Source organism: Xenopus laevis, chromosome 8L (assembly GCF_017654675.1).
Source record: "Xenopus laevis strain J_2021 chromosome 8L, Xenopus_laevis_v10.1, whole genome shotgun sequence".
NCBI classification, from domain to species: domain Eukaryota; kingdom Metazoa; phylum Chordata; class Amphibia; order Anura; family Pipidae; genus Xenopus; species Xenopus laevis.
This window is the reverse complement of record NC_054385.1, coordinates 36,900,890-36,927,162: the sequence shown is the minus strand read 5'-3', so window position 1 is coordinate 36,927,162 and position 26,273 is coordinate 36,900,890. Positions and strand designations below refer to the sequence as shown.

The following is a 26,273-nucleotide window of genomic DNA, read 5'->3' as shown; positions in this document are numbered from 1 at the left end:
TTGTGACGTCAATGGCGGGTCTATAAAAGGACCACGGAAGCGCGAGTGCAGGCTGGAGCAGGGCAGGTTAGGGTCGGGTCAGGAAAACCCTGACCCTCACATCACTACTAGCAACCATAAACCATACCATAATAGAGAAATGCTGCTATTTAACAGGAAGAAGGCTCGGCCTTTTGATTATATCTATGGAGGCCTTTTCTCCAAACAGGGCAGTCCTTTGGGCTGAACGTACGTTGCTCATTGTATGATCTCATTTTATTTTAATCTGGCCCTTGCGTGGAGGATAACTTTCCTGCTCTTTCTACTCTGTTCAACACAACTTCACATGTGTTTCAAACGTAATTTCTGTCGCTTACACCCCTGTTTGGGGAACAGGAGGTTCCACAGCGTTCCACCTATCAGACCACAGGAAATGTTAGCGGGAAGCAGGGTTGCCAGGTATAATTTTCGAAACCAGCCAAAGTCAGCTACAAAACTAGCCAAGAGGCACTTCAAAAGTAGCCCAAAAATAGCACAATATTTGCAGTGAAAAAAAAATCTAAAAAACGACTTAATATATGTGAAAATATGCCTTTTTTAAATTTTCAGTCCCACAAATTTTTTCCATGACGCAAAATGGGACCAGGAGTTATAATGGACCCCATAAAGCCCTAAAACACATAGAATTTCAATAAATATTGATAAAACAGGTCAGACATTTTGGTGGCCTGTAGATTTTTGCCCCAAAATTGTCTGAAATGGAGGAAAGTCACTGGAAAATGTGAGAACAATTAAGAGGGACGGGAGACTGGCGTACAGATCCCAAAAACTGGTAACTCCCAAGTTCTACACAAGTCCGTCCCATTGCATGCTGGGTATTGTAGTCTTTCCGTAAACTTGGCAGTCGGCAAATTGTTAAACAAAAACTACAACATGCATTGGGGAGACGCAGGCTGGCACATTAGGGCAAGAAAAAAAAACTTTGGCTGGTTTCCATAGTAAAAACCCAAAACGTAGCCCGAAATCCGAACCTTGGCTAGTTTGCACTTTCAAAAAAACGCCTGGGCTTTAAACTAGTAGCCCAATTTGGCTGGAAAAGCAGCAACCTGGCAGGGAAGGGTCACAAGCAGCTTCTATAGCTTTCCCTTATGGAACTATTATAAGAATATAGCACCCACGCTACTAAACGGACTGAACCATGTGGCGGCACCAGGGGGAAATGTCACCGCAGCCAAGCTGATTATTGGTCCTTATTCCCCTATGGCGTCACTACAGAGGCTGGAATTCTCATCCCTCGACTCCTCCCTCTTGAATAGTTTCCAGTCTCATCCCCTTCCTTCCCCTTGTCGGGACTCCCCGCCGGCACCAACCTAAAAGGCGGAAGCTCGGCGAGGAGAAAAGTGACGGATGAGGCCCGCACGGTCGGGCATTATGAAAGACCTCATCGCTAGTCCTTCCGGTCAGTCAAAACAAGGTACGAAGGTTGCCATGACACCACAGTAGAATAAAAAGGGGAGGGGCACAGCCAACCTTTTTGACGCTGTAGTTAATGCAGAAAACATTATACCCCCCCCCCTCTGGTTGTTTTAGTTCGGCAGCAGCTAGTGCTTCTAAGGCTCCTTGACTGTCCCGGCTGGGAAGGGGTGTGGGCGCACGACAGCCTCTCTGGGAACTCTTCCCAACATGCACTGCGAGAGGAAGTGAGGCCATCTTTGGTTCCTTGCTCTTGTGACAATAAACAAGAAAAAGAGTGGGGATATCCGGAGAGCAGGGCCGGGGCTTACACCGAGCAGGAGGTGGAAAAGACTAAAGCGGAGTACTAGACGCGGGGGGCACTGGGAAGCGCTACCTAAAGGGCCACGTTAACTGCCTGTTGCGGTCCCCACACGATCCAGCGGTCTCTCTCTCACACACAGTTTGGGCTGCCTCGAATCTATTCTATTTGTGGTGTTTTCATGTTTCCCACAGGTTTATCATCCCCCAACCCCCCGGCGCAGGAGGTCAGGACTGAGGGAAACAGCACCTCCAAAAGAAGAAGGTTGAATATCAGCAGCAGCGATAAGGACGATTTGGACCCCCTGTCGCCCCCCAGAAACTCCTCTTCCTCCTCCAACCACATCCAAAAGAAGCTGCGATTTGAAGACACTTTGGACTTTCTAGGACTCGATGTGAAAATGGCTGAGGAGTCACCTTCCTCTTCTTCCTGCTCTTCCTCCTCTGCTCCACAGGCAGTGAGGAGTAAAAACCTGCTCATCTCCCCAGTGGGTGTTGGGCATCATGCCAATGGGCTCACAAAAGCCTCACCCGTGTCCAGCTTTGCCAACAGCAAGCCTGGCTCAGCCAAGAAATTAGTCATCAAGAACTTTAAAGGTAAACAAGCTAGCAGCTCTTTGTTTGGACACTTTTGGGCAGTATCATATTTTTAGGACAAGGTGATTATATAGTGAATAAAGTACCCCCTACTGTAAAATATAAGGATATTATAAGTCACTGAGGAGTGCCATGACTATATAAAAGCATGAGGCCGAGTGCTTTTATACAGGTCGTGGAACTGCGAGGTTACTTCTAATATCTTCATATTTTCCAACAAGGGGTACGTTATTTATTATAATACACACGTTTTAGTGAGCCGTGACGAAAAATGACATCGCTACTCACTGTTTATAGTTGATGACATCACTACTCACCGTTTATAAGGGTATCATTTACAAGATCTTCATGGTTCTTGCGTATTATAGGGGTATTCTGGTTAAAATAAAAATCCCCTTTGATTTGGGATTTAGAAGCCATCGAGTCTTTTTGTGACGAGCTGTATTTTTAGTTTGGAGTTTACTTATTTGTGTGCATGATGGTGAGTTTACGGTTTTTGTCCTGTTATGGTGGAATCTGGAACGACACCTTTGATTTCCAGGGGCATCTGTGCTGACACACTTGTAACCAGTGTAAACGTTGTCTTCTGTTGAGGTAGTAATGCTTGATTCTTGCTATAGAAATATTCAGTATTTTGGGCCAGTGTGAGGAATGCTTACCACAGGCGCATACAAACGCTGTACGACGATGATCTTTGGGTAAGGGCCTTTAGGGCAATAAAGAGCCAGTCTTTTCAATGTTAAGGTTTACAGCACTGGAAAGGCAAAACATTCTGTTACATCTGATAGATCATGTGACCGCTGTTCTTCTTTTTTTTTAGCATCACCAGAGCAGATTACTATCCTCTTGCACCCTTATGCCTTAAGGTGGCCATACACTATAAGATCCGCTTGTTTGGCGACATCGACAAATGACCGGATCTTTTCCTCGATATGCCACTAATGGCAGGGCTATATCGGGGGTAATCTTAATGTTTGGCCCTTTGGCTGAACGATCGGATTCCGTTGACCACAATGGGCTCCGACAGGTCGGGAGAGAAATCAAACCTTCCTGATCGATATTGTGTCCATATATCGATCGGAAAGACCCGTCGGAAGCCTCCATACATGGGCAGATTAGCGGTCAAATCGGTCTAAACGACTGATATCGGCAGCTTTATCTGCCCATGTATGGCCACCTTTATTACTTCCACTAAAGGGAACAGTGGCCAGATATGAGTGGGTGTACTGCTGACACTAAAAAAAAAAAAAAAAATGTTTTCCAGTCGGTGCACTGTCAGTATTCCTGTGGGACAGTCACACATCGGTCAATGCAATATTTTTCTTAATGGAATTGAAACCAAAAAAATGTGTGTTTTTAAAGCAATAAAAAAAATGCTGTTTGCTTTAGATACACTACCTTTGTTTATAAAATACGCTGCTCTGTAGCAATGGGAGCAGCCATTCAAAGGAGAAAAGGCTCATGTTACACAGCAGATAAGCTCTGTTGAACATAATGGTGTTATCTGTTATTCACTATTTAATCTGGGCCATATAGCCTTTTTTCAATTTTCACCATTGCTACACAGCAGCTTGTTTATATGAACTATAGTAGTGTTTCTGAAGCAAACTATACTGTGCCGGGCACAAGTACATAATATTTCATTACTTTAAAACACTTTCATTCATTAGTGTTGCTGTTCCGTTAAGTATGCCAAACACCCATTGACAAAACACTCAAAATTGTCCTCCACTGTCCACTTTCGGCATCATTTCAAATTGCAATTGCCATTGCTTTTAGGCATTTCTTGTCTACACACACAACACATACACAACATGCTGGCGGTAATGCTTGAGTGGAGCAGAGTTTTGTGTTGTTTTGGCCCTGTGTTTTTGAGCTGTGTGGCATTGCACTTCAACAAACTGCTAGATCACTGTAATAATTAATACAGATTTATGAGACTATTCACAGGATTTGCTTAACTAGCATAACTGAAATACCACACTTATTACATTAGTAAACATTGTTACAGAGTGCAACATTGTATGCCATTTATATTTACTTAATCAGACAACAGGCTTGTATAAGGTAGGGGTTAATAAGTCCAATATGAGAACTTTACTAATTTTGTGGCTAGACGAATGGAAACAATGTTTTTGCTTGCAGCTATACCTCTAGTTGTGATGTAGTTATAGTTTTCTGTAGTTGTGAAATTGCCAGTTCCAAAGCAAGCAATTTGGCAACTTCACCAACAAAATATCTTTCTGTTTACACGAGTACCCTATCGCTCTATGCACAAATTCCCTAAGCATTCACAAATGTGGCAAATCTCTGTAGGTGCTTATAAGACAACATTTTGCTTTGTTGGTTTTGTGTAGTGGTTTTTCATTTTCGGGGAATTGTATGAGTTAAAAAAACATACTTGATGGATGTCTATGGCCATGATATGAAGTACACCTGTTTCATTGATCATGTTTCAGCTGGAAATGTGAAAGCATTCACAATAAAACTACTTACCAGCAGATGGCTTTACTTCATGTAAAGGGGTGGTTCTCCTTTTAGGGTAAATTATAGTAGTTTGTAGAATGGCCAGTTCTAAGCAACTTTTCACTTGGCCTTTATTGATTTTTTTTTTAATTATTTGCTGCCTTATGACTTATCTTTGAAATGGGGCTCTCTGACCACATGAAAAAAAATGCTATCTACATTTATTATTGTTGCTACTTTTTATTACTCAATTAAAGCCCTCTCCTATCCGTATTCTGGTTTTTAATTCAAATCAAGGCATGTTTGCTAGGGTGACTTGCACCCTAGCAACCAGATTGCGTGACTTGCAAACTGGAAAGCTGTTGAATAAAAAGATAAATAACTCCAAAACCAAAAATAATGAAAAAATGAAAACCAATGGCAAACTGTCTCGCAATAACACTGTACATCATACTAAAAGTTAGTTTAAAAGTGGACAACACCTTTAAAGGAATTGTTCAGTGTAAAAATAAAATCTGGGTAAATAGGCTGTGCAAAATAAAAAAAATGTTTCTACTATAGTTAATTCGTTAGTTAGGCAAAAATGTAATGTATAAAGGCTGGAGTGACTGGGTGTCTAATATAATAGCCAGAACACTACTTCCTGCTTTTCAGCTCTCTTGATTTACACTGACTGGTTACCCTGGTTACCAGGCAGTAACCAATGAGAGACTTGAGGGGTGGCCACATGGGTCATATCTGTTGCTTTTGAATTTGAGCTGAATGCTGAGGATCAAAAGTCATTGACTAGGTCAGAGTTAGATAGCTGCAAAGCAGGAAGTAGTGTTCTGGCTATTATGTTAGACATCCAGTCACTCCAGCCTTTATAAATTACATTTATGGCTAACTATATTAGATACATTTTTTATTTTGCACAGCCTATCTATTTACACAGTTTTTATTTTCACACTGAACTGTTCCTTTAAGGCTCCTGCTGTTAAATGCCATTGAGACACTTCTATAGCTTGCTAGGGGGCTTCTTGGGAGGCTACTGTCCCTTTGGTCTGCAAAGTGGATATGTCAGAAAGCACATGGGCAGCTTGCTAAGGGAATCCGCAGTAACGTAGCGTGGGATGATCTGCGACACAAACTTTGCCCTTCAATGTGGACAGCTTTCACCTCTTACTAGAACTCCATCTATGCTACTTTCTAGGGCCACAAGTGTCTGCTGTCATATTGGCTTTATTTAGATGTCACCTATAAAACTTCTTAAAGTATATACTGTATACATTTTTAAAGGAGAAGGATGTTCACTTGGAGAGGCCAAATGTTATAGGCACCCCAAGTGATTGTATTTACTTTCCTGAAACCCCGGGCCGGTGCTCCTATCAGCAGAAAACTGCACCGGCTGCGGTTCTTCCAATGAGCACCACAGAGCGATCCTCTTCCAGCTTCTTCACGGCTGCGCATGTGCAGTAGAGCGAGAAGCCGAACTTTAACTAAAGAGTCAGCTATTTCGTTCTGCTGTGCATGTGGCTGCCCTGGGAAATTTTAAAGAAAGAAGAGGTCAGAAGAGGATCGCTCCGTTGTGCTTACTTTGCCAGTGCAGTTTTCTGCTGATAGGAGCACCGGCCCAGGGTTTCAGGTAAGTATTTACAATCACTTGGGAGTGCCTAACATTTGGCACCCCCAAATGGAAGACTTTCTTTCTCCATTAAATATTCATCAAGCCAGTTATTTATGCCAGCAGCTATGCTTAGATCTTTAAAACATTACAGTTTTCTATGCACTGTGAATTGCTTAGAATTTATGTAGAAGTATCCATGTTGGAGTGGACATGATTACCTGCAGATTACAGCTAGTATCATCCAGCGAAACTACACCCGTAGTATGTATAATCCTGTATAGAGCAGTGCTTCGTGTTATCGAGACTGAACTTGTCAAAAAAAAAAAAGTAATCCTTCCTTTTGAACATAATTGGAATGTTAATGCCTGCAGCAGAAACCAATTCTGATTTCCACTGCATCTATCTTATTAAAAGATATGAACTGATATACAAGCTTTACAGGGTAATAAAATTCCTTTGTGCCTCAGTCACCAGGACTCGCTACAGAGTAAGATGTTGCACATGTTGGCGCTTTAAATGTTCAGTTGCTCAGACGAATCCTGGGAATTTTCCTGGTTACCTTGCATTGCGTACAGATGCATAGAAACTTCCCAGCCCTTGTTGTATAGGTGATAATCTCATAATGTTCCATATTTGCGGCACTTCCTATAGATATTCTAAAAACTGATTGTCTTCAATTTCTAGGTTATTTATTTTCTCTTGAAGATGTGATTCATGTGCAGTGGCTCTGTCTCCATCTAAAAAAAAAAAAAACAAATTGCCCTGTCAAATCTTTTTTTTAGCCAGCTGCAGGTTGAACACTGAAAGCAATCATCTGGTTGCCATGGGTTACTGCCCAGGTGCAAATTTACCCAGTGTTTATAAGTAACCCCCACTGTCTTTAGGAGGCATGTAATATCCACTATATTGGGATTTGGCTGAATCTTTTATGAAGGATTCAGCTGAATGCTATCTCTAATTTGCATGTGTTTAATTTGCATATGCAAATTATGGCAAGTAATGGTTTTAAAAAAAGCACCCTGCAAGCAGCGCATGGATTTGGTTTGCCCAAACGATCAATTACTGAACAAGACGACAGAGATGCAAAAACCCCTCTTTTTATAGGCTTGTATATAAATAAGCATTTCACTCGAGAAGAGTGGCACCTTTAACTACCCCGTCCCCTTTCATTAACTTAAATGTGAACTCTTCTCCAGCCCCAGTTCTTTTTCCTTACAGCTCCCTGAAACTGTAGTGAGTATTATTCCGACTGTGAAGCTCCTGTAACTGTTGGGCATTTCACAGAACGGGAGCCTTTAGGGACACTGGTTTTTGGCACAATCAAGCTTAGGGCTATTGTGCAAGGACCCTGTCTACCTGTCCTCACTCTGGATATTAGCAAGTGAAACACAATGTACAGTGGAACTCCCATTCTTACGTTTTTCTGGAGACCAGACGAAAATTGATGTAAAATTCGGGAAATTGTAAAATCAAGGAAATGTATTATGTATGCAGTGCAGTTTTGGACTCCGGTCCTTAAGAGGGATATAAATGAACTTGAGAGAGTGCAGAGACATGCAACTAAATTGGTTAGAGGGATGAAAGACTTAAATTATGAGGGTAGACTGTCATGGTTGGGGTTGTTTTCTCTGGAAAAAAGGCGCTTGCGAGGGGACATGATTACACTTTACAAGTACATTAGAGGACATTATAGACAAATAGCAGGGGATCTTTTTACCCATAAAGTGGATCACCGTACCAGAGGCCACCCCTTTAGACTAGAAGAACTTTCATTTGAAGCAACGTAGGGGGTTCTTCACAGTCAGGACAGTGAGGTTGTGGAATGCACTGCCGGGTGATGTTGTGATGGCTGATTCAGTTAATGCCTTTAAGAATGGCTTGGATGATTCTTTGGACAGACATAATATCAAAGGCTATTGTGATACTAAGCTCTATAGTTAGTATAGGTATGGGTACATAGAATTTAATTAAAAGTAGAGAGGGGTATGTGTATGGATGCTGGGTTTTCATTTGGAGGGGTTGGACTTGATGGACTTTGTTTTTTTTCAACCCAATTTAACTATGTGACTACTATGTATTATGCATTATATATTGGTGGGACCACAAAAAACATGGACAATCATGGAAAACAATGGAAAAATTTAAATTAGAATGAGATTTGCTGTTTTTGTGCACTGACATAGAAATGACTGGCAAACCTTGGCGCTCAAGCAAGTCCCACCTGTCTCTGTTCTGCAGTGTCGGACTGGGTGCCTGGGGCCCACCAGGAAACCTCATCTAAAGGGCCCATCCCCCCCCCGTACAAAATACATAGTACCATACAACACCATTGTACTTGTGATATCACCCACCCACCTCCCTTCGCCCCCCCCCCCAGCAGCGCTTCAGCAGAAAAATGGGAAGGTTACCCTGTTAGATATGAGAATAGCACTCAATAGTAAAAATCCCATTACGACTCCTTCAGTTACATTGAATTGGAAAAACCATAGCTTATCTGAAATCAGTTCCATCCTAAAGTGCTGGCTTTTTGACCAGGCAAAATGACCTGAGATGCACCTACACAGCAATATTACAGTTACCAAAAATACACTTATTGGTTCAGGAATTAAATTTTACATGGTAGAGTAAACTATTTGCAGAGTAAATAATGTAATTTAGAAATAAAAATACACCATAAAAATCATGACAGAATCCCATTAAAATTAACTTTTTGTATGACCCAGAGAGTGATATTGTAAGACAATTTGCAATTGGTTCAACTTTCCAGTTTGGAATTTCAGCACTTAGCAATGTTTCAATTAGTTTTAATTTTTTATTTTGTATAGTTTTCTAAAGATTTGCCTTCTTCTGACTCACACCACTGCCTGGTTGCTAAGGGAATTCAGACCCTAGCAACCAGGCATTGGTGTGAGTCAGAAGAAGGCAAATCTTTAGAAAACTATACAAAATAAAAAATGAAGACCAACTGAAATGATGATAAGAATTTGTCCATTCTGTACCATAATAAAAGTTAACTTAAAGGTGTACTACCCCCTTGCAACTGTCTTTGTCTGCTCATCCCCACCCTAGTAACATTGACACAAAGAACATTTATAGAATTTTTTAAATATTTTTTTCTATTTTTGTTTAGTTAGACCAGTACCTGTGCCACCTTCTGAGATGCTGCAGCAAGGGGTTAACAATTGGAGGCTTTAGAATCAGTGCAGCCAGTAAAGTCCTCAAGTTAGGTAGGTATGATGTACCAGTGCACAGATCAGGTCAGGGAGTTGTGCCACTGCCAAGGCAGCTCTGCTTCAGCTGAACACTGTTCTCATGTGCTGGTGCTGCTGAACTGATGTAAAGATCACATGACCACAGTCAGTAACAGTCCTGAATGCGCTCCATCATAGCAGTAGTGTAACTACTCGCCGGCAGGCCCTGGTACAGGATGGGCACCTGGGCCCCCTGCCGCGCCCTCCCCCCAGGGCCGTTCCTGCCATGAGGCAAGGTGAGAACGGCAGAGAGTGTCCAGTTACAAGGGGTGGCAAAAAGCTGCCTCTTGTAACTTTAAGAGCCGAACTTCTGGGTTTTATCCGCAAATCCAAGCAGCTGTATTTGATTCCCTATGTAAGGAAATGGAAAGTAAATTGAGGTATTAGAAATCAGTGATCTCGTTAAGATATAAGAAAAAGCAGGGCTTGCTCATCATACCACCACGGTTTTTGTCACCTCTGCAACAACTAGTAGCACCCGAATAGAGCAGCCCTCGTTATACACTCATCATTTTGGCTTTTAACATCATCTCCATCCCTCCGAGCCAGAGAGTGTAATAACGTATTTCAGTATAACAAATGGGTTAGCGCTAGGGCAGGCGCATTTAGAGCGGTTAGAATTATCCCTGACCCATGCAAAACTACAACTTCCAGTGTTCTGCTAGGAGCTGGATTGAGGTAAGAATTCTGGGCTAAGGGATAGGGATTATTACACTTGATATATGATCCAGCAACCAGTGACAGCTCCTAAACACAAACCAGAGCTCAAAGCAAACCCCTCTCCTATCCCAGTGCCAGGGAAGCACAGACACTTGCATGGAGTAACTGTAGTATGAGGCACTTATGTTATCCATGTCCCCTTGGGCAGTGCAGAAAGGCTCAGTTTGCTCTTCCTCACTCCCCTCCACCGTTGCCATCTTCCAGCTACTGACTGCAAGAAAAGATACGGAGAGGACAGCCCCCACTAATAAGCCCACACTTAACCCTATGCATTTGCCAGGCCATCACAACCACATTTCCTCCTACTCCTCCTACTGAAGCAAGCCAAGTGTTAACTCTCCGTTTACATGCAGCACATTCCTACCTTAGCCGTCCTGCTAAACACGTGACTTTCTAAAATACAGCAGTTTCCTGGATGAATTCCCTTTGTCCATATTTTCATGCCATATTCTCTGTTACATGACACATTTAATAGAAGGGGACGGCTTTACGTTGGCTGCTTCCTACGTGCCTCTGCCTGTAACGTAGAATCTTTCATGCAGAAGTGCAGCCAATCACCAGCAGGAATGGATAGCAGGGTCACGTGGTAACAGAATCATCAGCAGCAGCCTTGTCTCCAACCAGAGGTACTGGCAGCAGGCAGCTAACAACGGGCGGAAGCAAATTGACGGACACAGTCAGCGGGAGGAGCCGGAGGTGGGCCCACTGCCAATCATTTGCTGATGCAATTCTGATTTTAGGCCCACGCCGCCTACATAAGTGATTGCACGGACCTCACTGTTCAAAATAAATTATTTATTAAGCCATCGCAAATTAACTAAACCAGGGGCCCACCAAGGCTGGGGCCCACCGGGTTTTTTCCCGGTACCCCGGCAGGCCAGTCCGACCCTGCTGTTCTGTGCATTCAGTTAGCCCCAGTGTTATCTGTTAGAAAAAAATCACAGTTGTACTGCAGATAATAAGGCATAGTAAAGCCAGATTAGGGTTGAGCTATTGGCTCATGTATGACCTGCTTTCAGTACTTGTCAGAAACCTGTAAACAGCCTTAGGGTTCTTGCGTACAGGCATTTTTACATTGCTACTCTCTCTGTCAGTTTTTCATATGTTTTGGAATAGGTATATCCGTGTCTTAAATTCCTGTAATATTGTAATGTTTAATACTTTGTGTCTACAGATAAACCAAAATTGCCTGAAAACTACACAGATGAAACCTGGCAGAAGCTTAAAGGCGCTGTGGAAGCCATCCAAAATAGCACTTCAATTAAATACAACCTGGAAGAACTCTACCAGGTCAGTCCAATTTCACTCATGCACTAAACACTAAGGTGTATAAGTACAAATTTTGCTCTTGACTTTGTAATATAGGAGCCATTCCAATATATTCTTTCAAATAGCAGACCAGTAAATTCCACCTGATTTTTGGCTGTAATGTGGTAATTAACAACATACATGCACACTCAAATAAGATAAGTGTTTGATTTAATGGACTGGCTCTCCCAATGTGATTTATTTGTCACTTTAGTTAACAATATTAAGTGATAATTTGTAGGGATGCACCGAATCCAGGATTTGGTTTGGGATTCGGCCTTTTTCAGCAGGATTCGGCCGATTTCCTTCTGCCCGACCGAACCGAATCCTAATTTGCATATGCAAATTAGGGTCGGGGGAAATCGCTTGACTTTTTGTTACAAAAGAATGAAATAAAAATGTTTTCCCCTTTACACCCTTAATTTGCATATGCAAATTAGGGTTCGGTATTCGGCCAAAATAGTGGATTTGGGGGTTCGGCCGAATCTAAAATAGTGGATTCGGTGCATCACTAATAATTTGTCTATGGGGGTTGTTTATCAAAGGTTGAATTTGCGTTTTTTTATAACTCAAATGAACTCACAACTCGAATGGTTTCTAACTTAAGAAAAAACTAGAATGGAAAAAAACTCTATTCAGGTAGTTTGGGGTTAACAACCCAAATTGCTTGAATTGATTGTTTTTCAGGCAAAACCCTATGAAAAAAACTTGAACATCATGCAGGCTATGCACATCTTCAAGTGACCTCTGCCATTGACTCCTACATGACCTCGACAGATTTATTTTCTCATTCAAGCTATTTAAGCTCGAAAAATTTACAGAATTTATCTTGCCTAAATTGGGGAACACGGGCACCATGGGGATGAAGATCCTGCATCTTGGAGAGTGGACACTAAGATGTTAAAGGTGACTCCTCCTCCTGCTCTGGGCTTCATTCCCTGCCCCCTCCTGCCACACTTCATTTGGTGGCAGGAGCAATTGAACTGAACTGCGATGGAGATCATGCCACACTAGGGCCAGTGAGGACCTGTCTCCAGCACCTCATCAGCCAGATAGTAGTCCACAACCTTAATTAGAAAAAGATGCCCTTCTGCCTTCCCGCTCTATGGAGGCTGCGGGCAAAGCTCCTATATCCCTGAGTTCCTGCTCCACGGAGGCCTGCACCAGCCTGATACACAGGGAACGTTGATTTTCTGGGCACAAGCAATCTGGCTAAACTGGTGAGGATTATTCCTACCTCCCACAGGCACATTAGCTTACTATCTTCTGACGGTGCTGCGCACCCGTTCCTGCTCCCATACTTAGTCTCTTCTTACTGGAGGGAGTGCTTACTCCCCTTCAAGACTACAGGATAGCATAGAATTACAGGCGTGGGACGTAGACACCCTAGTGATTCCTTGGACATTCTCCCTAGCCTCCGTCTTTCCACCCTTGGCTCTTCTACCATGGGTCATAAAGAAGATAAAGTGGGAAGGAACTCAAACCATCCTCGTGGCCCCACACTGGCCCTGAAGAGCATGGTTCGCATAGATAGTAGACATGGCGACAGACGCGACCTTTTAGCTCCCAATGAGAGAAGACCTACTCACACAAGGAACGATTGTCCAACCGATTTCAAATACGTGGGCTTAAACAGTGTTGCAATCGAGGCCCTAATATTGGAGGCATCTGGAGCCCCCAAGCAGGCGATACATGCAACCAGCGTGAAACCAGAGGTTGTGGAAAACTTTTATCGGATGGTGCGAAGCCAGAGATACAGATCTGCAGTGGAGGGAGACATTCTCTCCATTCTCGAGGATGGTCTTGCCAAGGGACTAGCATTAAGCTCTCTGAAGTTACAAGTATCTGCACTTTCCATACTCTTCCAGAAAAAGCTGGCGATGAGCAACAATATTAAGACTTTTCTGTATGGGGCTAGTAGACTAGTTCTTCCATATGTGTCCAGTTCCCCCATGGGACCTGAACTTGGTTCTCTCAGTCCTACAAGAGGAACCTTATAAACAATGGATTCTTTCTAGCCACACTGATGAAAAGGTGTTGTTTCTTTTTGGCAATTACATCGGCCCGCAGAATTTCAGAACTGGCGGCACTATCCTTCCAGTCACCATTCGCTATTATCCATTATGATAAGATGGTTCTCAGACCAACACCGGAGTTTCTTCCTAAGATCGTATCACAGTTCCACCTCAATCAAGAACTGGTGGTCCCGTCACTCTGCCCAGAGCCGAAGAATCCACTAGAGAGGCGTCTAAACAAACTGGATATAGTACGAGCAATCAAGACATACTTGGAGGCTACTAAGTTGAAGACAAAATCACTTTTCATTCTTCCAGAAGGCAAAAAAAGAGGTATGAAAGCTGCTAAGTCAACCATAGCCAAATGGATTTGTTCCACCATCATCAGGACCTATGCAATGAAAGGCAGACTGCCTCTCTAGAGTCAGCGCTGACTACATGCTCAATCAGTACCTCCTGGGCAGTTCGACACCAAGCATTGGGCGAGCAGGTGTGTCGAACCGCTACCTGGTCCTGCCTACACACTTTCTCTCATCCTATATTGTGGGACACAGGCCGTCCCTGCCTGTTAGATGATATGTACAAGGGTTACAAAGGTTGGGCCATCCTAGGGTGCCCAAGTTGGTTACAATTCTCCAAGTTGGGAGGTTTTTTTTTTAGTTAGACTAGTTTTGGTTAAGGGGTGTGGAGACTCCTCTGTTATCTGGGTGAGCTTACTCCTTCGGTGAGAAACTGGAGATGGTAGGTTGAGGCAGGGGATGAAGTCCAGAGCTGAAGGAGGAGCCACCATTAACATCTTAGTGTCCACTCTCCAAGCTGCAGTCTCTTCATCCCCATGGTGCCTGTGTTCCCAATATAGGATGAGAGAAAACAGGATTTTTGTACTCACCGTTAAATCTGTTTCTCTGTAGTCGAAAGGGGGACACAGGGACCGATGGGGTTAAGCTCCATCCTCCAGGAGGCAGGACACTTGAAGTAATTAAAGTGGGCGTGCCAGGTTAGGCTTAACCCCACACACTGTACTCAGACTTCAGTTTGTTCCAAAGCTGCTACTAGAATTACTAAACTTATAACAGGCAGAACTAGTAAACCAAGGAACCTATTCAGAAAAAAACCAAAAAAAAAAACCAAATATGGTCTGTAGCTCGTCACTGGGCGGGAAGCCCTGTGTCCCCCTTTCGACTACAGAGAAACAGATTTAACGGTGAGTACAAAAATCCTGTTTTCTCTGTCGTCTTTAGGGGGACACAGGGACCGATGGGGACTTACCAAAGCAGTCCCAAACAACAGGGTGGGAGCATTGGAAGTGGAGGGAAGACATAAGCCAGCTTGAACTGCCAGTGTTGTGTCATGGCATCTACCCCTGCCGCTAGAGGGTCTCGGTATTGTGCAAAGAAGGTTGAGACTTTTCGATTTCGCCTCGACGCCATGAGATCTATGCTTGGTCTTCCCCAGATCGACACTAGTTGATCGAAAGCCTCCGGGTGAAGCTCCCACTCCCCGGGATCGAGTTGATTTCGACTGAGGTCCGCCTTTGTATTGGCCACGCCTGGTATGTGAATGGCTGATAGTCTGACAGAGTTCTGCTCTGCCCACTGCAGAATCTCTCTGGCTTCTGTCAGAGCTTTTTGGCTCCGAGTCCCTCCCTGTCTGTTGATGTAGGCCACCGTGGTGACGTTGTCGCTTTGGATGCGGACTGACTGTAGCCGTAGGAGGTGACTCTACTGACTGAGTGCCAACTTCACTGCCCTGAGTTCCAGAATGTTGATAGGAAGTCTGGACTCCGCGGGAGACCAGCGGCCCTGCGCAGAGTGGTTCTCCCAAGTTGCTCCCCAGCCCTGAAGGCTGGCATCCGTGGCCATCACCCTCCAATCTGGCGTCGCCCAAGATTGTCCTACTGCTAGGTCCTCGGGGGACAGCCACCACCGTAGAGCTTCTTTCGTCGCCGGAGATAACCGGACAGGTTGGTTCAACGATCCCCCCTTCCAGGTGGCAAGAATGCTGGACTGAAGAGGACGAAGATGTATCTGTGCGAAGGGGACAGCCTCGATGGCTGATACCATCGATCCGAGGACTTGCATTGCTCTGTGTACTGTGGATACCGGGCTGTCTATCAGAGACTGTACCTGACCCCTGATTCTGTTCTGTTTGACCAGAGGTAGACTCACGGTCTGCGTGAGGGTGTTGAATTCCAGCCCGAGAAAGGTCATGTGATGACTCGGAGTCATATTGGATTTGGACCAATTGATGGTCCAGCCGAAGCTCTGGAGAAGTGAAATCGCCCTTTGGAGATCCACCCTGGCCTTCTCTACTGACCGGGCTTTGATAAGTAGGTTGTCGAGATAAGGTGTCACCGAAATCCCTTGCAGACTCAGGGTGGCTGCCGACACTGCCATTAGTTTGGTGAAGACCCGCGGGGCCGAGGACAGGCCAAACGGTAGTGCCACAAATTGGTAATGTCTGTTTTGAAATGCAAAGCGGAGGTAGCGATGATGAGGAGGCCAAATGGGAACATGGAGGTAAGCATCCCTTATGTCCAGGGACATCATTAGTTGACCCTGTTCCATGCCCCGAATTACTGATCTCAAGGTCTCCATCTTGAAGCGCACAGAACGGATGTACTTGTTCAGTCGCTTGAGGTCGAGAACAGGTCTGACCGTGCCGTCCTTCTTTGGGACTGTAAAAAGGTTGGAGTAGAACCCGGAGAATCACTCCGGCTGAGGTACTGGTGTGATAACCCCCGATCTCTCCATCTTGTCTATGCACTCCAGAAAAGGTCTTTGTTTTAAGGGATTGGAGGGTACCCTGGACATAATGAATCTCCTGGGAGGTTGTGCCGCCAGGTCGAGATGGTAGCCCCCAGAGACGATCTCCTTGACCCAGGCATCTGAAGAGTGACGGATCCATTCCTCCCGGAATCGTAGTAATTTTCCGCCGATCTGTTCCAACGATTCCGGAGGGATTGCCCCGTCATGCCGACGTGGGCTTATCAGCTGATGGTTTGTTGTGAGGTCGATTACTCTTCCACGGGGGGCGGTTCTTGTCGCTGGTTTTGGAGCGAAAGTGGGATCTTTGTGGCGGACTACCCCGCCGCGCGAACCGGCCACGAAAAAATTTTCCCCGTCTGTTGGTTGATGATGCTCTACTTCTGGCTTGTGGAAGGAAGGTGCTTTTACCACCTGTCGCTTGTGAGATAATCTTCTCGAGTTCCTCGCCAAATAATCGTTGGCCCTTGTACGGAAGAGAAGTTAAGGACTTCTTGGAACTAATGTCCGCTGACCAATTCTTCAGCCAAAGCGTTCTGCGTGCTGCTATTGACAGAGCCGAAGTACGTGAAGTAAGCTGTGAGGCATCCAAGGAAGTATCACAAAGATAGCTTGATGCTTCCGCAATTGCTTGTGCAGAGGACAGAAGATCAGTTCGGGGAACACCACCCTGAATGTCCTTGACGAGTGACTCGGACCAAGCCTGAATGTCTCTTGAGACCCATGCTAAAGCCAAACAGGGCCGCAGTGTAGATCCTGCTGAGGAATATATTGCCCTTAAAAAACCTTCTAGTCTTTTGTCAGATGGATCCTTGAATGCCGCTGCGTCAGTGACTGGCAGCGTGGTAGATTTAGAAAGTCTTGACACTGGTGCGTCGACCACCGGGGGGTTAGACCACTTATCAATAAGCTCTTTAGAGAAGGGATAGGACTTTGTGAATTTCTTAGTAGCTTGAAACTTCCTTTCAGGAGCGTCCCACTCCTCTTGAATGATCCCTAGTAACTGATCATGTTCAGGAAAACAGACTGTAGATTTATGCTGTCTTTTGAAAAGATATTTTGTCTCCCCTGTTTTAGACTTCGGTGAAATGTTAAGTACATCGAGTACCCCTTTAATAATGCCCTCAACATCATGAAGGCTATCCTTTTCCCTTGCCTCATCTTGTTCTTCTTGCTCATCATCAGAAGAAGCAATAGATGCCGGTATTTCTCCCTCTGACTGGGAAGAACCCTGTTCAATAGAGGAATCCTCAGAAAAATTGTGAGTAACAGAATCCGCTTTTTCGTCATCAGGACGTTTGCGTTTACCACCGGATTTGTGGTGAAATTTAGCCAGCGCCTTTCCTAAATTATCAGCAATGGCTGGCAATCCCTGAAGAGAAGCCAGTGACTGTGACAACTGTACTGCCCATAATGGAGGGAGTGGGTCTGTTGCTGGCCCATGAGAGCATTCCTGAGAAGTGCCTTGCACTGTATCTTCAGCTTGTGTTTCTGGTGGAGCCCCAGAGACCATAGCTGCCCCCTGCCCCATGGTGCAAGTTCTGCAAAGCGACTCACCCTGTGCCCCCTGAAATTTTTGTTGACACTTAGCACACACAAAAAAATTCACCTGTGCTGTGGGGGCTCGTCCCCCCGCCCTGCTGAATAGCCCCCCTGGCCTACCTTCTGCCATCCTATGTAGAGGGTGTGGGGTAGCCAACCTGTGCCGTCACCAGACAAGAGCTGTGCTGTGTAGCGCTGCTGAGCCGCGGGAAAAGACCCAAAATGTCCGCTGGCGCGCGCGTGTAACAGCCCGCCGAGGAAAACCCAAAATGTAACACAGCCCGCCGAAGAAGCAGACAGCCGCCATTTGAGCATCGCTGGAACGCTAGACGTTCCCTCGCTGGGTTCCTCCTATCTTCCTCCACCCACACTACTAAGGGAGAGTAAGGTATGGCTAGTCTGTGAGGCGACGGGCGGGCGGGCGGGTGGTGGGGGGGGGGGGTTGAGGGGGTCACCGGAGACAAGGTCATGCAGAATCAGCAGACATAGTGAACATACATTATATAACATATATGTAGTCACTTACCCCCCCCTCACACCGGCCAGACCCTCTGCGCTAGAATTAGAACAGGCATACGTCTGGGTGGTCTGTATAGCCCACAGGCTAGAGTTATGACCCCGGTGGATGTCCTCGCGTAGGGGGCTAACCATATAAGGTCAGGTAATCCTGCCTTAGGTGTCACCCCTGGTGTCAGTCACAGACTGACCGTAGATTTCTCTCAGAGGTAGAGATGTCCATCCTCCAGGTAGCAGGACACTTAAAAAACTGAAGTCTGAGTACAGTGTGTGGGGTTAAGCCTAACCTGGCACGCCCACTTTAATTACTTCAAGTGTCCTGCCTCCTGGAGGATGGAGCTTAACCCCATCGGTCCCTGTGTCCCCCTAAAGACGACAGAGAAATGGATTTAACAGTAAGTACTAAAATCTTCCTTTTTGTGGAAAACACAACACAATCCTTAATAAATGCATGTGTGTAACCATACTTGCTAAGGATGTATTTTTGGACTAAGCTAGTTAAATGTCTGATAATGGTCAAATAATGAAGCATTTACATGTGTATTTTGTTTCTGTTTTTAGGCTGTGGAAAACCTTTGCTCTTACAAAATATCTGCAAACCTTTACAAGCAGTTGAGACAAATCTGTGAAGACCACATCAAAGCACAAATTCATCAGTTCAGAGAATATCCTTTCAAAACATGTTTTGGCAAATAATAAAAATGTCTTTCCCTAATTTTGATCTTCAAACCTTAGGTCTACTGCAAAATCATTTAAACAATAAATAACCCCAATAGGCTGATTTTGCTTCCAATAAGGCTTATTTATATATTTGGAGCAAGTACAAGCTATTGTTTTATTATTACAGAGAGAAAATGGAAATCATTTTAAAAAAAATTTGGATTTTGATCATGATTTAGTCTATGGGAGAAGGGCTTTTTGTAATTCAGATCTTTTTGGATAATGGGTTTCCAGATAACTGATCCCTTACCTGTACTGACTACGCCATACAAAAAATAATTATAGAATAGTGATTGGAACTGAGATGCCTAGGTTTTAATATTTTGACTGCTATGCTTGCTTTCCCTTAATACTTTGATCACAGATTCATTGGACAGTGTTCTTTTTCTGAAGAAAATAGATAAATGTTGGCAAGATCACTGCAGACAAATGGTAAATAACAATTCCATTTCCCAAAGCTTTATAGCCTTTTGGCAATCTGAGGTTATTGTATTTTTTTATGAAATGTGTTTGTTGGCTATATTCACATGGAATTAATTACATTCAGTAGATGCCTATGGGAATGTTCCATAATTTGAAGAATTTTCTTGGATACCTTTGTGCCCTACAGCACCTTTGTGCCCTACAGCCTTGACATGAGAAATAATAAATGAGACATTAATGCTTATCGAAAAAAACCTCACTAAATGGTCGACAGGACAAGAATGATTCTCTAAATTTGATACTCTCTTTAATGTAATGTTACTTCGTACAGCCTGTAAGTTACAGCAGCCCAGTGTCTGATAATACAGATATTGCAACAATACGGTCAACTGAGCTTACTAATTCTTCCTGAATTTTGAACTCATTCTTCTTTCTGTCTCTTTTAAGATCATGATTAGGAGTATCTTTTTATTTCTGGATAGAACGTATGTTCTTCAAAATTCAATGCTGCCATCTATTTGGTAAGTAAGATTTCTTAAGATTGGATTTATATTTGTAATAGAAATGTACATCTGTATTTTCAAGATAGAGATTAGAGACAATAGTTAGGAATGAGATTACTGATTCTGATAAAATTGTTTCCCATATTAATTTTGTCTTATGTGAGTTGTGAGATAGTACCCTATTCATAAATAAAGATTCGGTTCACTTTATCTTGTTGTGGGCCTCTTCTTGTTCATTGAGAAGGTGTGTGCCCTTTAAACTAACCCAAATACAATTTATTTTCCTGGTCCTCTCTGTTGCTAACATAGGCACTAGTCCGCATTATTTAAATCTGTGGGGATCAGTTTCAGGAGCTGTGACACTTCACTGCCTTAAAATTGCACTAAAACAGTCTGCTGTTGATTTCCTAGTTATTGTTTCTTAGAGCAGTTTTCAGGTGTCCGTCAAATGGCAAAAGCACAGTTTTTTCATATAAACCATGCACATTCTCTACATGTTTGCAGTTCATATCTGAGTAGGTGATTAGAGCACTAAATTGTATGCCTGAGAATGAGATAATGTGTAACATGTTTGGGCAATAAAAGCATGTTTGTCTCCAGGGATATGGGTCTAGAGCTGTTTAGAACTCACATAATCAGCGATCAGAAAGTTCAGAACAAGACTATTGATGGCATCCTCCTGCTGATTGAGAGAGAAAGGAATGGCGAGGCCATTGACAGGAGTTTATTGAGAAGCCTTCTTAGCATGCTTTCTGACTTGCAAGTAAGTGATACATATATTGTTCAAAAGTGTTCAGTTTTTACTAAGCTTGAATATGGTTTTATAGACCTATACATTTTTCCCTCTCTAGATTTATCAGGACTCTTTTGAACAGAGATTCTTGGAAGAAACAAATCGTTTGTATGCAGCAGAAGGACAAAGGCTCATGCAAGAACTAGAGGTACTCTTTAGAAAACAAAACAATCCTGCACAATACTGATATACTTGATTATCTCAAAATGAAGCTTGTTATACTTGGGTGGGTAAAGTCTGCCATCCTGGCAAATTTTCAGCATGCAGTGGTTAGCACTTGTGTCTTGCAGTGCTGGGGTTCTAGGGTTGATTCTAGCCAGGACATCTGCAAGGAGTTTGTATGTTCTCTCCCTGTCTTGAAAACATACAGGGAGGTTAAATGGTTCGCAAAAAAAAAATAGACAATTGTGAGCTACAATTATAGGGACCCTAGATTGTAAGCCTGTGGGCATGTTGCTAAATCCATTTGTCTGATGATAGTATCACCACTTCTATTTATGTTCAGATAGGTGCATTGCTGCTTTGGTTGGTGGAAAACTGTGATAACATTGGGTAGATTTTCATACAATGACATACATTTTTGCAGATTTACTGTATGGCTTCAAATTCCGTCTTGCTTGACGATTATTCATTTAGAATTTAAAAATCAAGTACGTGATATAAATTGTAAATCATATTAACTGTGTTGCTTTGATACTGTGCAGGTCCCAGAGTACCTTCATCATGTAAGCAAACGCCTAGAAGAGGAAGCGGATAGAGTTATAACATATTTAGATCAAAGCACACAGTAAGTAGTGTCTGTAAGTTGTTTCATTGTATAGAGTGATTCCTTATGTCTTAATGTCTCCAAAATTAGGCAAAACTTGAGACTACGTAAGAGAGCAAGGCAGCTTTATTCAGGAAGCAGAGGAAAGTGTGACTGGCTATTAAGCAGTCTGTCAGACTATTAAAACTTTTAATAAAAGCTTTATCTTAGTTGTATGCAGAATATAAGCATTCCATAATAAATAAAGCAGAATAATGAAAAGACACCATTACAACTCTAGCCTTCTTTTTGCTCTAGCTGGCCATAGATGTTGAGATTTTTTAAAGATCCGATCCTCATCGTGAGACCACGATTTTCTCGGAACGATCGTACAATTGTACGAATTGACGATCAACTAAAACGACCAATTTGCCAGGAAAACAAAGGGGAGCCGCCTGCTTGGCCCTGCAAACATAGATAGATTGCACTGGGGCCGACAAAGATTTTTTGACCTGGCCGATCAATTTCCTGACAGATGTCGGCTGAAAAATCGTAAGATGTACGATCGTTCGAATCCCACTAACCGCACGATAATTTCGAAGGATTGGTCGTACTTCCCTAAAATCGGTCGTTCGGCAAGAAGAATCATCGCGTCTATGGGGAGCTTAAGCAAACCAGTTCAGACAGCAAGTTTAATCGCTACAAACTTCCTTAGCTAGTGTAAGACTTAACTTTTATTTCATAATGCAATTAAAAAGTCAAAACGACACTTAGGGGGTTATTTATCAAAGGTCAAATTTTAGAGCTATGTGAGTTTTTTTAGACCTTGAATCAACTCACAACTCGAATGGTTTTTAATTTAAGAAAATAACTTGAATGTAAAAAAACTCAAATCTGTAACAACCTAAAAACTCCAACTGATCGAGTTTTCGTCTGGAAAAAAACTCAAATTGATCAAGTTTTCAAGAGAAACCCACCGACAAAAAACTTGAAAATCATGAAGGCTAATAACATCTTCAAATGGTTCAAGGGACCTGCCATTGACTTCTACATGACCTTGACAGGTTTTAGATGGTGTATTTTTGGATTCGAGCTATTTCCATGGTCGGTTATAATAAATCTCGAAAAAGTTTTTTTTTTTCTTTTTATCACTGCATGTCAAACTTCTATGCAGTACAGGACACTGCCCTTAAAAACTAAAACCAGCATAAGGTGAATGGTAGTCGAGAGCTAGTCACCAGTTTAAATCACTGTGTGTTTACAGTTCCCCGCCAATTCTACCTGTCTATGTTGGGAGTGGATGGGAGCTAATCACACCACCGTCCACCTATGCTGCCCTACGCGTTTCGCCATGCTACTGGCTTCATATAAATAGAATTCAGGTGACAAATGTTTTTTTTACAAATGTGAACATGTTCTTATTAGTTTTTTTCCGTTTGTTTTAGTTTTCAGCCACAACTTTAGTGAAGGACTAAAAGCTTTATCTAAAATTATCGTGTCTTTCATATACTTACTTCCATGACAGTTCATCCATCTTCCAGGTCCTCGGTAAGCTGACTGGGAGATTGGCAATCTCCCAGTCAGCGTGGGGTTTCCCACAGTACAGAGCATTATGTTATGGGTAGTTAACCTGGGCACAAGCAATTTTTAGGGCACAGATTGGGCCTACTGCAAGGGGATTGACCTTTATCCCCTTTAAACATGCTGTAACCATCTGGCTTGTCTTGACTGTTTTTCTGTTACTTTTTTATTTCTTTTTCTTTGTTTTTTAGAAAACCATTAATTGCCACTGTAGAAAAACAGCTCCTAGGTGAACATTTAACAGCCACCCTTCAGAAAGGTATTTTATTCTTTATCTTTTTTTTTTTAATTTCTTTTCGTTGACATTTACAAGGTGATGGGAGCCAGTAAAAATTAGAATTCGATTTTTAAAGGTTTGTCAATCTAAAGAGCAGCAGCCATAAATAAATGTTATTTGAGGTACTATAATCTATTCTACAATGTACTTGGGTGAAGTAGAATACAATGGTGAAGTAGAATACATCAAAACACATAAGTTAATAGTGCTGCTCCAGCACTGCAATCTGTTTCTCAAAAGAGCAAACATATTTTTTTTTTAATATTTAATTTTGAAATCTGATATGAGGCTAGACATATTGTCAGTTTCCCAGCTGCCCCCAGTCATGTGACTTGTGCTCTGATAAACTTCAGTTCAGTTACTCTCTACTGCTGTACTGCAAGGAGTGATATCGCCCCCTCCCTTTGTCCCCCAGAAGCCTAACAACAGAACAATGGGAAGGTAATCAGATAGCCGCTCCCTAACACAACATAACAGCTGCCTGGTAGATATAAGAACAGCACTCGGTAGTAAAATCCAGGTCCCACTGCAACACATTCAGTTACATTAAGTAGGAGAAACAATAGCCTGCCAGAAAGCAGTTCCATCCTAAGTGCTGCCTCTTTATGAAAGCACATGACCAGGCAAAATGGCCTAAGATGGCGCCTACACACCAATATTACAACTAAAAAATACACTTGCTGGTTCAGGAATGATATTGTATATTGTAGAGTGAATTATTTACAGTATAATTTAGAAATAAAAGCTACATCATAAAAATCATGACAGAATCCAGTTGAATATGGGTGGGCAGTATCCCATTGCAGATGTTTAATAGTGCTGGAACCCTCTGCAGTCGTCATGGGTGCTTACAGCAGTCCAAATTTTCATAGTTGCACAGCTCAGGTAATGCATAGTATACCCGCGCATGGGGTTTTTAATTGCGTTTTCATTAATGGATTTGAATGCACCATTAGATAGCTATGCTTCTAAATATCCCATATGAATGAATAGAAAGTGTTTTTTTTTTTTTATGTGGTGGCTCTAATTTCACACTTCTGCCCCTAAATATTTTAATCCTTAGTTGGTAGGCTGATAGACATGTTTAGGTGTTTATAAAGTGTAGTAAAAAGTTATACCCTTTCTAACAATCAGGACGGTAATCCCTATTCTTATTTTCATTAAATGATGATAGGATATTAAACTAGAAGCCCCACAGTTATTGCCAACAGAGAGAGTGTTCAGTCTGAGCAGTAACAACTAGATTTTAAGCTTTGTGCTTTAAATATTATAAGCTGTGCTAACCGTTTACATTTATCTCTTTTATATAGGCTTGAACCATCTTCTTGATGGAAATCGAATTCAGGACCTTTTCTTGCTTTATCAGTTATTTAGTCGAGTAAGGGGTGGGGTGCAAGTCCTTTTGCAGCACTGGATCGAGTACATCAAGGTACTGGTTTTGATCTTCTCACTGTAGAGTAAATGTCCAAAAAAAAAAAAGTTACTTGATGCCAATTTTGTTGAAATGGAAAAAAAGACTCATTTTATTTACCTGTAGTGAAATATCTGGTTCCTGTATTACATGAATTGCATACATTGCATCTGTTAGTGTTTATATACACAGGAAAAATCACTTCAATCCTTCTCAACGCATTTTTTATATAAATGCCTAAGTTATATATGACAAGCTATTCTGATATAAAGTGGGGCCCTTCGAACTTACCTATTGTACTGATGTAGTGTAGTTTGCACTTCTTCTATGGGAAAGCTAGTCCTACTAGTGAGTGTTTGAATAAGCAAATTAAACATGTCTTTAGATTAAATTGGGCCGGCCTTATAGCCTATTGTGGTTCTAACAGAATTATTTATTTACATGGTTTTCATTTGTACAAGCAAAAAGCATGAACATTGATTAAATCAGTTAATATCTAAACAGCCCATCAGTTTGCACTTGTTGGGAACCGTGGGCATTTCAGATGTAATTTGGACCCTAGCAACCAGATTGCTCTAATTGCAAACTGGAGAGTTGTTAAATAACCACAAATGATAAAAAATGAAAACCAATTGCAAATTGTCTCAGAAAATCACTATCTACACCATGCTAAAAGTTAACTCCGAGGTGAACAACCCTTTTAAATAATATATGTTCCTAGACTCCGTGTCATTTTAATGGTGCTAGACGCCAATAATGCAGACTAAGTGAAAGCGCTAGGATTTACTGCTATTCGTTTGAGCATCTAGCTTTAATTAGCTTTTTAGCATATTAGTATTGCATTACATGCTGTTTCCTTTGTGATTGATAATCCTTTCCATTCTTATTTCTGCAGTCTTTTGGCAGTACTATTGTGATTAATCCTGAGAAAGATAAGACAATGGTACAGGAGCTGTTGGATTTTAAAGATAAAGTGGACCATGTAATTGATGTCTGCTTCCTAAAGAACGAGAAGTTTGTCAATGCCATGAAAGAAGCATTTGAAACTTTCATTAACAAACGACCAAATAAACCTGCTGAATTAATTGGTACAGTTTTTCTTCTAGTATATTTTTTTTTGATAAAATGGTAAATTTTGAGCAAGGAACTATAATTTTTTTTTTCTTCTGTATTTTAGCAAAACATGTTGATTCTAAACTTCGAACTGGGAACAAAGAAGCCACAGACGAAGAACTTGAAAAGATGTTGGATAAAATTATGATAATTTTTAGGTTCATTTATG

At 42.4% G+C, this 26,273-nt stretch overlaps 1 protein-coding gene across 2 annotated transcripts in view; it reads left to right on the top strand.

The window, feature by feature from the left end:
• The first annotated feature begins 1,289 nt into the window (after positions 1-1,289).
• Positions 1,290-26,273, top strand: part of cul4b.L (cullin 4B L homeolog) — a 40,082-nt gene continuing 15,098 nt past the window's right edge. The window contains exons 1-13 of one of the 2 annotated variants that reach the window (XM_041572706.1): positions 1,290-1,438; positions 1,948-2,349; positions 11,567-11,682; positions 19,100-19,203; positions 19,621-19,690; positions 20,129-20,202; positions 20,785-20,947; positions 21,036-21,125; positions 21,682-21,764; positions 23,495-23,562; positions 24,891-25,009; positions 25,887-26,079; positions 26,169-26,273. In XM_041572706.1, coding sequence (XP_041428640.1) covers positions 1,387-1,438; positions 1,948-2,349; positions 11,567-11,682; positions 19,100-19,203; positions 19,621-19,690; positions 20,129-20,202; positions 20,785-20,947; positions 21,036-21,125; positions 21,682-21,764; positions 23,495-23,562; positions 24,891-25,009; positions 25,887-26,079; positions 26,169-26,273 — 1,639 coding nt within the window. In that variant the 5' untranslated portion in view covers positions 1,290-1,386. Of the gene's footprint in view, positions 1,454-1,947; positions 2,350-11,566; positions 11,683-19,099; positions 19,204-19,620; positions 19,691-20,128; positions 20,203-20,784; positions 20,948-21,035; positions 21,126-21,681; positions 21,765-23,494; positions 23,563-24,890; positions 25,010-25,886; positions 26,080-26,168 lie in introns of both variants that reach the window. The other variant, XM_041572705.1, reaches the window with a different exon arrangement.